The sequence below is a fragment of the Colletotrichum tamarilloi genome (assembly GCF_030869305.1).
Source record: "Colletotrichum tamarilloi strain Tom-12 chromosome Unknown Scaffold_13.1, whole genome shotgun sequence".
In the NCBI taxonomy this organism is placed as follows: Eukaryota; Fungi; Ascomycota; class Sordariomycetes; order Glomerellales; family Glomerellaceae; genus Colletotrichum; species Colletotrichum tamarilloi.
The window spans coordinates 789,163-805,212 of NW_026849396.1; the positions used below are offsets into that span (position 1 = coordinate 789,163).

Below are 16,050 nucleotides of genomic sequence, written 5' to 3' on the forward strand. Positions count from 1 at the left end.
ACCACACCCCCGAGGGAACCAGGCCCGTGCTTCACACCCACCCCCTCTCGCATCGTTCTCCCACTCATCGTTAACGAGGAACTGCTGCATGACTATTTTCGTTCTCGCCTGCCAAATACAATGTTGGGATGGTTCATGGCTTGTAGCTCTACCAAAAAAAAACCCCAAAAGATGTTCTGCGCCACAAATGCCGGGTTTCCCTTTCTCGCAATGCATTACCATTCAAGGTTCGTAAAGGGAGAAGAGACAAATATCTCAAATAGTGCCGCACCCCTCATCACGCTAGCTGGCCATCTCTACCTTTGATCGACCGAGGCGAGGTCAATCAAGACCCAAAACGACTGTTGAGCACATGGACCGCGGATCCCGAGGTACGAGATCGACCTTTTACTCCGAAAGACACATGGGACACTTGAGTCAATCCTCACCTACGGGGTATTACTGCTTCCTCGTGGACAAGTAGAACTTGTCCGTTTCGTGCATTAGCATCAAATGCCACATTGTGTCATGGAAGCAGGTATATACCAACATGCCGCTGGAGCTGTGACTCGGGGCCTCTAGCAAAAGAAAGCTCTACCCCATTTACACGCGGAAGCCGACAGCCGTCAACCGTCAACCGTCAACCGTCAACCGTCAACCGTCAACCGTTAGCCTAGAGTCGTAAAATGACGCCGCAGAGTCGTAGCAGCCACCGATCTGCAAGTCCTCCCGTTTCGGGAAACCGTTGGACCGGTCGTCTTACTTCTGTGGTTCCGGGACCTTGATGCACGGAACGGTTGTATAGCAACCGCATGTCAATTCACCGCCACATCTGGGTATGAAATCCAGCCCCTTTTAGCCTGTGATTTTTTTGAGCGATCGAGGGCATGTGAGCACTGAGCTGAATGGTCTAGAAATCTTCCCAAAGGTAAATGCCCAGTATTAACGCCATCAGCAAAATTTACAGGCTGAACCTAAACTTCTTGTCTCACGTACATGGATGACTACATCTTCGCAACCCTGATTAATCTCTTATTTGATAACTGAGAATTGATTACTAAAACTACAGAGGAAAGTTGTGTAAGGCATCTAGCCCGAAGCTCTGAGAGAAAGACACACCATAATAACGCATCGTGGCAGGACTTCCACCATTCATAATGGCTGTTCCAATTTCGTACAGACGATTAGTTTCTCCATGTACTCATAAGTCTCATAGAGGCTCTATGGCGTTATGGGCCGTGCTACAAAATGATTCCAACCACATGCTCGTCTGTTTCTCATGTTCATTTCATTCATACGCATTCATCATTCCCATTTTTCCCATTCCTCGAGTAGCTTCTTGCTCTCCTCTCGCGCCCATTGCGTCCTCTCCTGCTCTAGTTTTGCCATCCTCTTGTACGTCTCCGTAAACATCTTTTGCCGCTCAATCACCTTGGTCTCGAGATATTTTGGCTCGTTACGACGGCATGCTTTGTCGAAAACAGCCCTCATTCTGATAGAATACAGCTGACACGACGCCTCTTCTAAGCGCTGTGGCTTCACATAAAAGTTCCTCGCAATGACGTTTCCGTCTCTCAGTTGAGGCGCCACCACCTCGTCGAAACAGTCACCGCAGACGGTGAACTGGGGGAGGAATTGCATGACGTGCCAGTTTTGATCATAGACTGGGTTGTCCTTTGAGCACTCTGCAAACACGGAAAGGTTTTCGATGTCTGTCACAAGCTTCGCGATGTTGGGCGCTTGCGTTGTTGCGAGAGCGAGATCTGAAGTCGTCTCAAGCGCATCGAAATACATCACGAAACGCTTTCGATCGGGATTAAAGTGCATCGAGCACACGCTCCTCGTAGGTTGTGCCGTGGGGTGGAGCGTGACGAAAAGGCCTATCAGGTTGGGAAGTAGTGCCTCGATGGTTTTGGCACATTCGTAACAGACGGTGAAGTCTGGCATCGTCATCTGCGTATACGGATTCTTGATCGAGTACCAAACGCGGGTATTTCGACGGTCTCCCGAACAGGGCTGAATACTGCTAGTCGCCTTGCTGGTGACGTTGGCAACCTGGTAGAATAGGCGCAAGTCCGTCAAACGATTCTTCAACGTCAACAGCCACGCAATGTGATACCACCCAATAGAACCAAAATCGCAGGCAATTGGCTTGTCCATCGGCCGGAATAACATGGGCATAAAGTCATTGCGGAACTCGGTGTTGAGAAACACTCCGTTGTAGCAGTCTGGGCAGATGTTGAAGTTGTCGCACCTTGGCAGGCTAAGCCAATCAGCTTTGCCTACAATGCCCTTCTTCCGGGGGCAATCGGGAAAGTCAGATACACCGCCACGGTCTGCATCGTGCGAATACCGTCGATAGCTACCCCTGGGTCCGTCAACGACTGGTGCGCCCTTGGCCGGGTCAAATTTGGCTGGTGGCCACGCTTCCATTGGCGGAATTGTTTGACTCAGATTAGCCCTCCTCTCAGGCGAGCGTCTTTTTTCTGTTGGGCTCCGTGGTCCAGCAGGAGCAGGCATGGCAGGCATGACCGCTGGTACTATCACTGGGTTGTTGAAGGTAGATGCCCGAGACCTTGAACGCGCTCTTGAAGGACGCGACTCGGGATCGCGGACACTGAGGCGGCTTACTCTGGGCAACAGGTCGTCATCAGGGTATGGAACAGACTTCTCCTTGACATCCCCATTATCCCTGGGTTCCCTTGTTATCGGGAATGTTTGTGAGGATCGAGGCGGAGGAGGAGGCGGGATGTCGTCGGCGAACGACTTTGTGGAAACTCGTGGAGATGGCATCACAACTTCTGCCGGGGGAGGTCTCGATCTTGACCTTGCCGACTGAGATGGCTTAAGCTGGACAGGACTCAGCAAGATGTCCTTGTCTTCTTGTTCTACAATCGACTTTCTCCGCCGAATATTGGCTGTCCGTGGAGTCTGCGTGTAATCGCTACTGCTAGAGCCACTGTCATCTCTGCGTCGTGGAGTTTCGCGCTTGGAATTCGATGTCCTCTTCGAGCCACCATCTCGCTCACGCTCACGCTCACGGTCGCGGTCGCGGTCCAAGCAATCATACGGCGGCGAAGGAGCCTTCTTCTGTGGCCGTTCACCACGCGGTACCACCCGTTCTCGTTGGTAACGAGGAGACTCGTTCAACCTGTCGCCGGACGCAACTCTTGATTCCTTTGGAGGAGAGTCAATATTAGTGTTGGAACGACGCGTTGGCGGCGGGTTTGATGATGCGTTTTGCCGTGTGTAGTTGTCGTCGAATCTTCTGCTATCCTCGGCTAGATTCGAACGGCTTCTCTGGGGCCGCGGTGCACCATTCCGACCAGACTGCGAATAATCGTAGTACACTTTCTCGCGCCCACCTGTTGCATGCTTTATCACCTGTGGTGAGAGAAGAGGCTCCTTGGGCTGTCTCTTGTCGTCCTTTGGTGAGAAGTAATCGGTAGATTGTTGCTCCACACGAGTCGCGGATTTTGTTCGTTCATGTTTTCGAGGCCGGATCTCCTCGTCTTTAACATCAGTCTCAATGCGCGGAAGCTCTTGTCTGCTCTTTTTCTTTTCGAGATCTGGTCGCTTGTGTTGATTCAGATCCTCGACTGGAGGCGACCGGTATTTTCTGCCAGTGTTCGCTTCGTAGTTTGCTCCGTAGTCGCCCTTGGTCTCAGGCTTAGCATGACGCGAGCGTTCGGCAGCGCGTGCTTTGGCGTCGTCTGACGAATCTTCATCTTCTGTCCCGCTCGTAGACTTTGGCACCAGGACGAATCGGCGTTCGGGATTGTGTTCGTGTACCTCCATTATGATGGGGTATTGATCGGCATCACCTCGCGATGGAGGCTCGGTGTCGCTCATACGCGAGGCGGCGCTGCCGTGCTCTTTTTGGAGCGCTTCGGTCTCATCTTCGACTGTTGGCGGGGGCGGAAAGTGTTTGCGACGGGTGAGCCTCAATGGCGGGTCGAAGGACCTGGGTACTAGCGGATCCGGGTTGGAGGCCGGTCGGGTAATATTGGAGATGCTGGAAACATGAGGAGGAACGGCCGGAGCATCCGTGCTAGGTCTGCGACTTGGGTAAGACATGATGTACAGCAGAGAGGTAGGGAAAGATGGGCTTACTGCTTGGGAGTTTTGGCCCTAGAGGTTGTGAAGAAGCCCGTCTGTAGAAGATCTTCTATGTTGCGTGATTCGCTCATATTCGGAGAGTTGGGGTGCCAGATGGGAACGAAAACTCAGACAGATTATCGGGACTTTGAAGGCATCGTGTGTCTCTGCAGCTGACGAGGACGGGAGCGAAAGACCCCGGTCTCTCAGGCGGTTGTCGCAGCCTTGCGCAACGTTTCGTTTTTTTCGCTGAGGTGTGTTTTCTGGCCTTGGTCGCACTGAATATTGGTAATTGTGGTAGACGGTAATGTTGCTTGTCCAAGGCAAGATATGTACGGATCGAGATATAAGTAGCGGTATCGCGTCAGCGGAAGCGAAGGCAGACCTGGACAAGGACGTAAGAGTCGTGAAGCGTTCCGACTGGCCGGGCGGTGGGGGAGTTGTAGTTGTCGGTATTGAGATTGAAGGAAAGATAAGAGGTGCGGAAGATTGCTACCACGACGAATTCCCCCAAAAACGGCTGGGGATGGAAAGACGGGCTAAATTCAAGAAGGCGTCTTGTTTGGTGTCAGGCGGGGAGGGGGAAGGTGGGATGTGGGAAGCGTTGAAGATGCGGCGTAGGTGCAAGTCCTTATTTGAACATGGACGACAGGGGGGTGTGGATGATGAGGAGGGGGGGGGAAAGGATACTGAGGGTGGGAAAGTGTTGTCGTTTTGGTGCCCCTCCATGATGACGGGGTGCGGCGCAGGTGTGCAGACTAGAGGTAATTTGTATCCCCACCCGACGGGGCTGCTGTGGTATGGATACTGGCCTGCGAGTGTGGTACTGTGGTGCTGGCTCCTGCTGTGCGCGCGTGTGTTTATCCCGGGCTGGGCTGGGCTCTCTTTCTTTCCCGCCCCGCCGTTCCATTCCAACTCAGTTACTCCGTACGGATACAGATACAAGATACATTGGATGTTACTCCGTACGAACCTAAGGTAGGAGAAGATACCAAGACACCTCAGCCGGAAAGCAGGCACGTAGGAAGAGCCTTCCTAGTCTTGTCATCTAGCCAGCCAGCGCAGTGCCCCAGCTGCCCCGGGCGTTCGATGGCTCTTTCCAGGATTGCCTGTTCGGTGCCCTCCGCCGTCGCCATTCAGGGCAGGAACACAGCTTCACAGTCAGTGCCCTGCGGTCACCGAGGTGACACCGTTCCCAAGACGCAACTCTCTGATGTTGGATTCAGAGTTTCGAGGGCACGGGAAAATCCTCCTCGCAGCTTATCACAACAAAACCTGCCGCTCTGGGCCCGACGACCGAACTATAGCCTCCCAGCCTTACATATCCCCCCCCGTCTTGTTCGGTCAACCGACTGGCTGTCTCTCTGTCTGTGGGAGACCACCAGTGCCAGTGCATTGCATTGCCGTTTTCCAACTTCCAACAACAAACAAACCTCGCCAGGTCTCCCTCTCCACCTGCAGCCATGCAGCCTACGTGTTGTTCACCTACCTTACGCACGCCTCCTCTCTTCTGTTTACGAATGCTCTGTCGCACTGAGTGTCTGTTCAGCAATACAGAAATACAACGAAAAGACACAAAGCATTACTCAATTCTTCGGAAAGGATGGTGGCGATGACTCGATCCGAGATGCACCATTTCCACACTTTCTTTCGCCCTTGCTACTCGCCCTCCCCAACCTGCATACGAATGATGGCAAGATGGCCATGCCCACGGCGCATCTTGCAGATGGAGCCCTTTAGCCCCCTCCCAACGTCCAAGGTCAAAGCCTAAGAAACGTTCGAGCGTGCGGACGGCCCAAGGCCAGAGTGCATCGGCATCGACCAGTATCCACTTTCCACCCGGTTCTCACCTCCGGCCTACCTAGCTTGATACCTTCTTGCATATGCTGGGAACCTGTTTAGGGCAACTGACGCTGTCGATTCGACCGTCCACCTGCGATGAGGCCTGGCACGGTACCACGACAGCCTGCCGTCCCTGCCTGCATTTCAACCCTTTCCACGGTTGCACGGATTTGCCTTGACGGGGCCCGACCCTGATCTTTGCACACCTTTGAGGTTACGATGCCCGTCTACAGATAGGTACTCAAGATGAAGACAAATTGATTGTAATTCGTTGGTTGTGGTCGATCAAGAAAGAACATCCGATGACTAGGGCAAACTAAACATACGGTTACGAGGGTTCTCCAAACGAGACTCCAACGGTCCATCTGTCATTGGCCCAGAGCGACAGCAGCATGCGCCACGCGGCGTTGCCGTGTACTCTTGGTGAGGTCAGTTAACGGCCGACTAGTCGCCGTGAAGGTGAGGGGCGAGGCTTAGTCTACGTTGGATTCCATGCCTGGCACCACGGTCAATTCCCAAGGCTCGCCCCCTTCGGTCAACGAATGCCGACTGCCCGTTCTACGATGTGACGAAATTCAGATATCAAGCAACACTTCCCGTTCCCCCGGACGGCGTTGAGTTCGTATCTTGGTAATAAGACGGGCATCGACCCTATCCGCCCGTTGCCGTGTACTAGGTAGTTTCGCGGGAACAATAGTATGAAGTGAAACGCATTGCCCTCTATCTTTCGTTTCTGGCACTAATCTATGACAGAGAAAATGCAACATCCTAGGTCACCTTACGTATCTTTTTGCTGAAAAGTTAGCAGAGATGCTGTGGCCATGTCAGACGTCGTCCTACCTACCCACCCCCACACCTCCTCCAGGCTGCGAGACTCGCCTCTTCTCTCCCCCCTCCAGCCCATAACGGGGTCATGCACACGGCTAGCTGCCGCAATTGTTGGATAGCAAAAGTCTGCGCTTTCTAGAATACCCAAAGTCTCCGACGACTTAGAGCTGCAGCTATCTACGCCAGCTCGTCATTCAGACTACCATCGACGCCCTTCAATTCCGATGATCTGCATTGAGAAAGAGCGGTGGGATTTCAGTGCAACGCTTCTCACGCCACAACAATGGTCTCCGTTCAACATGATCAAAAGCTCAAATCTTGGGCGACTTTGACATTGCCAATCACTTAAAGATCTCAAGTCAATTGTGCCGAAGCTAACTGCGGTGGCCCCTGGTTGCGGTCATCCAAGCTCTTCAGACACCGTGCATTTTGCATCGTCTAGCGTGGCCACAAGCCTATCTTTGGGGCCACGGCGGCCATCCCCTGACGTCTTTGAATAGCATCGAATTGGTACAGTTTCACCACGCCTTCCACTTGACTGAGAATAAGGAGGCATCCAGGCCCGACACGGACCGTGCTACTGCCCAAAGTTCCACAGACCTCTCCGCCTCCGGTATCTAACGTGCCTAACGCCTGTCGATTAACCGCTGACATTCGAATGCGACTTGGCCAGCTGTGGGGAAGCTGGCCGAATTCACAGCCAGCGGGATGTGTGCCGTTCCATTAAGCGGTTCTGTTCCGCAAGAGCAGCTTTGGCAAGCCTTTACCGCGTACAGACTTTGAAAACTCAGGTCTGACTAGAGAGCTTGCTTGAGAGGACAGTCCAAGCTCCGGGCCGGACAGGCCAGCCGCGTATGACTGCTCCGGCCGGGGGAGCAATGCAGCTGCCGCACGGCCACAACAGAAATATCGATGGCTGGGCGAGCCTCATCCGGTCTCTGCGTAGGTGAAGCCGCGCAAGCCAAACCTGAGCGAGAAGAAGCCGATGCCGAGCAAGGCGACCAAAAGAATAGCCCCTCCCTGCAGAGGTTCAGAGATGACTCCTCTGACGACCAACAGGCCACTGATGGCGCTAAAGATGACAGGATTGATGAGCCAAGTGCTATACTCGGCGGCCTTCGCCCCCGGTACGCGGCCGTCTCTTCTACGGAGAAGTATGAGGCCAACGGCTGAGGAGAAGAAGATCATATACGCCGCCAAACCTGGACTATGTGTTAGTTGATAATCCTGTGCGATTGCTTTCCAAACGGAGAGGCTCACCAATAAAAGTAACGAGCCCATTGAAGCTTCCGACACCTACATATACGATTGACAAGGCACAGTTCAACATAAGGGGGAGCAGTGGCACGTTTCTCCTCCACCGACGATTCTGGGTCCAGGATAAGAAGCCCTTGATAGGTCCTCGGACCAGTCTCGGCGTAGACGAAAGATATTCGTTGACACACACAGCCTCGTCTTTTTCGTGGCTACAGTGCAGATTTGCTAGGATCGCAGGGAAATATCCTCTCTGACTGGCAACAACGACGAGCTTGGCGGTCGCAAAGACGTTGGAGTTCAAAGCACCCATTGCCGAAATGGACACTATCACGCAAAAGAGAAGCCCAGCCCAAGTTCCAAGGATCCTGTTGGCGAACTCCTATTCTCGAGTTAGCCTTACAAAACTTTTCCATCCGGCTCGCTTGTAATGCTTACCACTGCGACGGTGCTGCTTGTCCGCATGACGCTCATGGGTAGGCAGACATACAGAGCCGCATTCATCAGCATGAAGCCGATGATCACCACAATCATGGAGCCATTAATCACGAGGGGCAGATCTCTCCTTGGATTTTTCATATCTCCCAAGACAAAGCCAACCTGCCGGGTTATCAGTTCCCATCCACTGCCAAAGTGAGCGAGCAGTCAAACTCACCATTTCCCAGCCGGCATAACACCAGAGAGCTCCAAACGTTGCCGTTCCAAAATCACCGAGCCACTCCCAAAGACTGATTTCTCGCTGCTCAGGAGCCTGGCCAAACCATCCATACTCGGATGAGGGGACACCCTCTCCGTGACCGAGGGCCCAGACGCCGCAGCCAAGGACGATGATGATAGTCAGAGCCGTCATCTTTAAAAAGAGAAACAAGTTGGCCGCTTTTGCGCCCGCGGTCGCACCCAGGCAATTAACCAGTGTCATGGTCACGATGCAGCTCGCCGCCACCACCTTTGATACCCAAGGCGGCAGCGTCTCTTGGTCGGCCACAAAGGCCTCAGTCAGATAATCCGCGAAAATTGTCGCAATCATTGAGTTCGCCGCGGGCTTGATGATGGTGCACCAGACCCAGGTGAACAAGAACCCGGCGAACTCGCCGTAGCAGGCCCGCAGGTATTCCTGGATGCCGCCATTATTGGGGATGCGTAACCCAAGTTCGATGAAGGAGGCGGCACCCGTCCAGACGAGAAGACCACCAAAAAGCCAGGCCAAGAGGCCGTATCCTGGAGCAGTGACAAATTGGCTAATTTGCGAGGGTACGCTGAAGATCCCCGAGCCGATTTGTAGGCTGATAACGATTGCGAGGCCGTTGAAGAGGGTGAGCTTGCGTGACGCCGACGCCGCCGACGCTGCCGGGGAAGTATCGCGGGATCTTGCTGTTACCGGGGGCCGTTGGAGAAACGGCGAGGTTTCGTCGGTGCGGAGGTCCGCCATTATCGGAGGAGCTGACTTTGAGATTGCTCAGCTTAGAGCCGAGGGGCGTTAAGTCTTACAAACGACCTTTGAAATCCATGCAAGGTGAGTGGTGGGATCCGAGAAGTGTTTGAGTTCACTCCTTTCTCAGTCTCGTTAACAGCGTTTTACGAATTCATGAGAAAAAACATATAAGGGGAGGTAAGTCGAGTCTAAAAGTAGACCAGCTCGGGTATAAAGTAATAGGTTCAGATGCCGACTTTAAGGAAAAGGGTTCGTTCGATTGCGACACTGGACGCGTAGCGTTTTACCTTATCTCTGGAGCAGTTGACAGGGATCTTTGCGCCCTGTCTGGGGTCTGATAGCATGATTCCGGATAGCCTTTGGCAATCTGCATCTAATCAGATCCGGCTGCTCTTCATCCTCATCACTGGTGGGAAAGATAGTGGACTATTTCCTGTTTCCTGTGAGCTGTGCGCACAATGATTCTGAGAGGCTTCCAAAGGCTTGATTCGCGAGTTGTAACGTACCAACCTACATGCAACTTCATACGAACTGAGAGACGGTGACCGTTGGCGCTTGGCTACCGGTTGGAACAGGCCTAGAGGAAGGAAGCTAGGAAAAAAGATTATGGTCAATGATATTGGGAACCAACTAAACAACAACAACAATAAATACCACATCAGCCCTGATGGTCTAGCGGTATGATTCTCCCTTAGGGTCTTCTTGACATGTCTGGGAGAGGTCCCAGGTTCGAATCCTGGTTAGGGCCCAATTCTTTTGCATTTTGGCTAAGATTGTCAGGATGGACTTGCTTGTGACTGATACTTCTGCTGAAACTTCTCTTTGGCGTTGCATGGTTTTGGTTGAGCGTGGGCGTCAGTAAAGAGGTATTTGCGGCCACCCGCTTGCACTTACACGGATATGTATGAACTCATCTACTAGATGTGTGCAACCCACTCACTATGCATACGATAAATACATCAAGGGAAAAGATGCACCTGGCCAAGAATTGTATCCAGAAGCTTAGCAGCTGCAGCTATGTTTCTAAACAGCTTTTGTATGTGTTTTTGGGGCTATGTGCAGGAGAATATGGCCTATCTATAGAGCATGACACTGTAATTTAACAATATTCTCACTCCCACCTGGCATAGGCATCTTAGGTCAGTCATTTCGTCTTGATATGTATATATTCTGGCCAAACATAACGTTGAATTGTCTGAGCTTTGGAGCATCAGACTTGTCAAAGAACGTCAACGAATCGAAATGTTGCCGAACACTGACAGACGCTCGAGAAACAGAGCTTTCGTTGCTGGAAATGGAGGCAAAGTGTTTGCGGTGTACTCAGCATCAACCCCCTGGTATGCACCAGAACTATTCTCAACTCTGAACGCCAAACCGAGACGCATTGAACCGAATCTCATATATGATGAGATCGAAATTATTGGGTCAACTGGCATCGACGTAGGTTATAAAAGTTGGCCAAGTGCCCAGGCACTCCAAGGATGCGGTAAAGCGGGCTTTACGATCTGGAGAGACCCGTTGACCCGAGTCCCGCCGCCCGTCCACACCGTCCTCCGGCATTCCATAGCGAAGGTGAAAGGTGGGGCAGTTACTGTGCCAGAGCAATTTAGGGAGGCACTGTGCCTCCGGTGCCTCACGTGATTCAAGCCGGGCTTCGCTAACAGGTACCTGGGTACCTGGGTACCTAGGGTCTCCGCCGCCCACACCGATTTTTTTTCTCACATTGTCGTGTGAAATTGATCGCGAAGCCAAAGTGCAAACTTCAACCCCGTCACTAACCAGCAGCCACTGAAGCCCACCGTTGACCCAGGTAAGCTCAATTTTCTTTGCTCCCTGGTTCTCTACGAAAAAATCCGAATTCTCCATTTTCAAGCAAGGCGTCCCGGCAAATTTCAATTCTTTTCTTGCCCTCCATTATCATCAACTAACCATTTGTGCTTTTCTCTTTTCACAGGTCAATCAACGATCAACACAATGGCTTCGAGACCTACCGTCACCATCATCGGCAAGGATGGCAAGTCCTCCGGCAACACTCACACCCTGCCGGCTGTCTTCCTGAGCCCTATCCGTCCCGATATCGTCCAGGAGGTTCACAAGGGTCTGGCCAAGAACAAGCGCCAGCCCTACTCCGTCAGCGAGAAGGCCGGTCACCAGACCTCTGCCGAGTCTTGGGGAACTGGTTAGTCGACACCTATCCGGAGCGAGAGCGTCACGAGGGGAGGACCTTCGAATTTTCAGCTGGAGTGGTGGAACCGAAAATTCGACGGGGAAGGAAAGGCAATCGGGACCTCGAGACAGACATCTAGGAAGGGGGGTTCGATACAACCTGCCACGAGGTGGATGTCCGAGGTCCCGAAGTGAAAACTTTCTCGACGAATTGGAGGATCCCCGACCGACTGAGAAGAGAGAGGACTTGACCGAAGACGTCACTCTGAGAGGGGAATAATTGTGCTGACAGAAACACCACAGGTCGCGCTGTTGCCCGTATCCCCCGTGTCTCCGGTGGTGGTACTCACCGTGCCGGTCAGGCCGCCTTCGGTAACATGTGCCGTTCCGGTCGCATGTTCGCCCCTACCAAGACCTGGCGCAAGTGGCACGTCAAGGTCTCCCAGGGCCAGAGGTGAGACTTTTTCTTCCTCTCCAGATTCTTCACCACCCCCACTGCGGGGATCGTGAAGATCGAGCGAAAATCGCGGCGTTTCTAACAGGCATAAACTACAGACGTTACGCTACCGTTTCCGCCATCGCCGCCTCCGGCGTTGCCCCCCTCCTCCAGGCCCGCGGTCACCAGGTCTCCAACGTCCCTGAGGTCCCCCTGGTCGTCGACTCTGCTCTCTTCGAGAACGCCGCTGTCGCCCGCACCTCCGCCGCCGTCTCTCTCCTGAAGACCGTCGGTGCCTCCGATGACGTCGAGAAGGTCAAGAAGTCCAAGAAGCTCCGCGCCGGTAAGGGTAAGCTTCGTGGCCGCCGTCACCGCCAGCGCCGCGGCCCCTTGGTCATCTACGACCCCGAGGTCGACGGCAAGGAGCTCGTCACCGCGTTCCGCAACGTCCCCGGTGTCGAGACCTCCCCCGTCACCGCCCTCAACCTCCTCCAGCTCGCCCCCGGTGGCCACCTCGGCCGCTTCGTCGTCTGGACCTCCGCCGCCTTCAAGTCCCTGGACACCATCTACGGCACCACCACCCAGCCCTCCGCCCTCAAGAAGGACTTCCTCCTTCCCTCTAACATCGTCTCCCAGAGCGACCTGACCCGTCTGATCAACAGCTCGGAAACCCAGTCCGCCCTCAACGAGCCCAAGGGTTACGCCGTCACCCGCCGCTCCGCGGTCCAGAAGAAGAACCCCCTCAAGAACAAGCAGGTCATGCTTCGCCTGAACCCCTACGCCTCGGTATTCGCCAAGGAGGCTGCCCAGAAGAAATAAACAATTTCTTACCTGGGACGGGTGTTCTGACGACGGTGGTGGAATGCAGGTTTCTGAAACGGACGGGGCTACATTTTAGCATGGTTTGTGCTTGAGGCGTAATGGCAACTAGGAAATGTTGACCTCAATTCATCAATGGACAAATGATTCCCTTGAATTCACACAACAAAAGTCTTGGTGTGCTTTGGTCTGCCCCTGGACCGTGACGACTCTATTCCACGTGATTATGACCTTTTCTTGTTTTTGTATTTTCTCTCTATTACGTAGTGACTGTAAGGTAGCTACAAAAAGTTCTCTAAACTCTATGGTGCATATCATATGTGAGCTATAACACACGTCCTCTTGCATGCCACAAGGATGGTTTGGTTCATCAGATTCGTTACACGTTCGTACTTGCAAGATGTATCCAAGGGGTCCTCAACATCCCATCAAACTACCCAGGTTGCCAAACCCCTCAAGCCCCTCCTCATCTTCACCCTGAAACATGAAAAAGTCCCCCAGTAAATCCTCCACCTCCTCCACCTTCTTGATCCTCCAGAACCTCTGAATCGCATCCGCCAGCCTCTGCGCGCACAAGTCCACATTCTCCTCCGTCTCAGCCGCGAAACACAACCGGAAGTAAGCCCACCCCCTCTCCGCCCGGATCGCCGGCGTAGCACTAAAGATGAGCCCGGGGCTCACGAGCACGCGGTACGGCTTCTTGGTCGCAAAGAACATGAGCGCCGTCGAAAGCCTCTCCCCGTCGAGCAGCGGGATCCGCTCACCGCCCGTCGCCATCCACAGCGGGTGCGTCTCGAGCCGCAGCTTGAGCCAGATGAACATGCCGCCGCGCGGCCACGCGAACTCGTAGAGCTGCGTCTTGCTCACGACGCCCCAGTCGGCGTCGTCGGCGCTGCGCGGGGTCGACTGCTTGAGCTGGATAGACCCTTCGTCGAGGATGGTGCACATGCGGTTCATGCGACGCTCGTAGACGCCGCGGAGGCCGGCGAGCCAGCGGACCCAGCCGTCCATCTTCCAGCCCTCAAAGGTCTGCTTCTGGCGCGAGGTGAGGGCGGCGAAGGCGGAGCGGGCGGCGGGGGGTTGGTCACCCATGATGAGCTCTGCTACGGTGGATTGCACGAAGCCTGAGGGTTGCTGGGTGGTGACTTCGGTGATTCTGGAGAGACACGGCCATGTTAGTTTCGATGGTGTTTGAGTGACACGTTGAGGTTGGATAGATAGATGGTGCATACCTCAGCAAGCGCTCAATGATGGCCGGCTGCGCCGTGATCCAGCCCATGCGGCATCCCGGCGCGATGGTCTTGGAGAAAGTGTCGAGGCGAATGACCCTGCCGTCCGTGTCGATGCTGAGGAACGAAGGGGTCAAGGAATCCAGGAACTGGTAGCCGGAAGACTTGGTGGGCTTGTAAGTCGGAGGAGAGGGACAAACCTCCAGGCCGCGCGACTTGGCTTCCTCGACGACCGCGGAGGGGTACTGCAGGTACCAGTACGGGTCGTCTTCGACAATGATGATGTCGTACTTGCTGGCGATGGCGTAAATCTCCTTACGGCGTTCCACAGACAAGATACCGCTGGTCGGGTTGTGACCCATTCTAGAAGCATCCCATGCCACGTGTTAGCCATGTGTGCTGTCTCACCTCTCAGAGCAACGATCCTCCTCCAAAAAGGGACAAAGCGAGAGAGAACAGAACAAACTCACGTCACGGTGTAGATGAAATGCGGCCTCTTGCCATTCTTCTCATCCCACCCAGCCAAAACCTCCTCCAACCCGCCAGGTCCGTTGGCAATCATGCCGCCGTCGTCCATCTCGACCGGCACGACCTGGATGCCCCGCGGCAGCGCCTGCGACAGGACCTGGCTGTACACAAAGACCTCGCACAGCATACCAGGCCGCTCCGCGGCAGCGTCCTTCGCGGGGCTCCACGGGTTCGTGATGAGCTCCAGCGTCTTGGAGAAGCCGTCGGTCGCGCCGCAGCTGAGAATCACCTCGGGTCCGCCGAGGTACGGCACGTCCGGGTGCAGGTGGTCCCGCGTGAACTGGCGGATGAAGGACCGGAGGGGCGGATATCCCTCTGCCGTGCCGTACTGCAGCGCCGTGGCGACGTCGATGCGGCGGAGCGGGTCGCGGTCGTCGTCGGTGCCGGGGACGGTGACGTGCCGGGAGGCCTTGACATCTTTTTCCTTGTCCTGGCCCGCGACGGCGGCGGCGGCGGTGCCCCGGATCGGGAGGGTGGTGGTGTTGCCGGTGGTGCCATCATCGGGGATCGGAGACGGTTCCCATCGTTCGGGCTTCGCGGCCTGTGCCTCGAGGGTGTCGAACGGGAACAGGCTCGAATGCGGCAGGCCTATAATCGGGGTTCCGAAAAAGTGTCAGCGATTCATGCTTTGTCCGGGGTACCAAGGTTTGGCCGAGATCGGGATTGCGAATATCATTGGAGCGTTGACGCGCGATCCCGCATGTATACGTGATGAGCACGCAACGCAAGGTGCACATTACGGCATATATTGCGGCATCCTTCCCGTCTCACTACAAGACGGGTAGGACAGATCGCGGCAGCCCAAATCTATCTCATTGATGCCGTGCAACCTTCAAGGTGAAGCAACATAAGAGAGTGGTAACGAAAAGGAAAAAAGTGCTGTTGTGAGACTCAAGTAAAGAAAAGAGAAAATCCAAGGGGTGAAATTGTGGTTTTCGGGTTTCTCTTACTAACCTCCAGCTAGGTTCCCAATGCCAGGAATCTCAAAGTACTTGTAATACTCCTTCATCTTGCTGGGCTCACGCCTCTTCGTGACCTCGGAGAAGTGGTGCTCCAGGCTCAAGGGCGCCTTCTTAGATGAGCTGTCCATGGTGGCTGCTGACATGGTGATTGACGTTGGTATGGCGATACAATCGATGGTGACGGGGATGATGGTGATGCTGCTAGCTGTCGCGTGCCTCGGCGGAGATAAGGCCTATACGATACCGTGGACGAATTGCGCTGGACAACTCAATGTTGATAGTTGAGTTCTGTAATGTGAAGTGCGGTATACCAAAGTCTCAAGAGCCACCAACAAGACTATGAATCAAAAGCCAAGGAGGGGAAGATGCGAACGGACTTTGAAAGATAAGAAGTGTTGAGAAGTAGGTAGGCAAAAGATACCGAGAGAGAGCAAGCAACCGAATGAATGACAGTTCCGTGTCCGCCGTACCCCAGTC

General features: G+C 54.1%; 5 protein-coding genes across 5 annotated transcripts; 1 reads left to right on the forward strand and 4 right to left on the reverse strand.

Moving 5' to 3' along the window:
• Positions 1-1,284: 1,284 nt before the first annotated feature.
• Positions 1,285-4,169, reverse strand: CTAM01_05379 (uncharacterized protein; the record flags this gene model as incomplete). Its single annotated transcript, XM_060521409.1, has 2 exons — positions 1,285-4,036; positions 4,093-4,169. 2 exons carry the CDS (start codon positions 4,167-4,169, stop codon positions 1,285-1,287), a joined length of 2,829 nt encoding a protein of 942 aa, XP_060384215.1.
• A 1,130-nt stretch (positions 4,170-5,299) lies between these two features.
• On the reverse strand, positions 5,300-5,542 carry CTAM01_05380 (uncharacterized protein; the record flags this gene model as incomplete). The annotated part of the gene is made up of 1 exon (XM_060521410.1): positions 5,300-5,542. The coding sequence occupies one exon, from the start codon at positions 5,540-5,542 to the stop codon at positions 5,300-5,302; it is 243 nt and encodes an 80-aa protein (XP_060384216.1).
• Positions 5,543-7,674: 2,132 nt separating this feature from the next.
• CTAM01_05381 (large neutral amino acids transporter small subunit 1) lies at positions 7,675-9,430 on the reverse strand (the record flags this gene model as incomplete). The annotated part of the gene is made up of 4 exons (XM_060521411.1): positions 7,675-7,949; positions 8,008-8,383; positions 8,440-8,601; positions 8,657-9,430. The coding sequence occupies 4 exons, from the start codon at positions 9,428-9,430 to the stop codon at positions 7,675-7,677; spliced, it is 1,587 nt and encodes a 528-aa protein (XP_060384217.1).
• A 1,977-nt stretch (positions 9,431-11,407) lies between these two features.
• CTAM01_05382 (ribosomal protein L4/L1) lies at positions 11,408-12,854 on the forward strand (the record flags this gene model as incomplete). Its single annotated transcript, XM_060521412.1, has 3 exons — positions 11,408-11,612; positions 11,903-12,053; positions 12,155-12,854. The coding sequence occupies 3 exons, from the start codon at positions 11,408-11,410 to the stop codon at positions 12,852-12,854; spliced, it is 1,056 nt and encodes a 351-aa protein (XP_060384218.1).
• A 417-nt stretch (positions 12,855-13,271) lies between these two features.
• Positions 13,272-15,716, reverse strand: CTAM01_05383 (aromatic amino acid aminotransferase; the record flags this gene model as incomplete). The annotated part of the gene is made up of 4 exons (XM_060521413.1): positions 13,272-14,010; positions 14,087-14,446; positions 14,554-15,199; positions 15,566-15,716. 4 exons carry the CDS (start codon positions 15,714-15,716, stop codon positions 13,272-13,274), a joined length of 1,896 nt encoding a protein of 631 aa, XP_060384219.1.
• Positions 15,717-16,050: the final 334 nt, after the last annotated feature.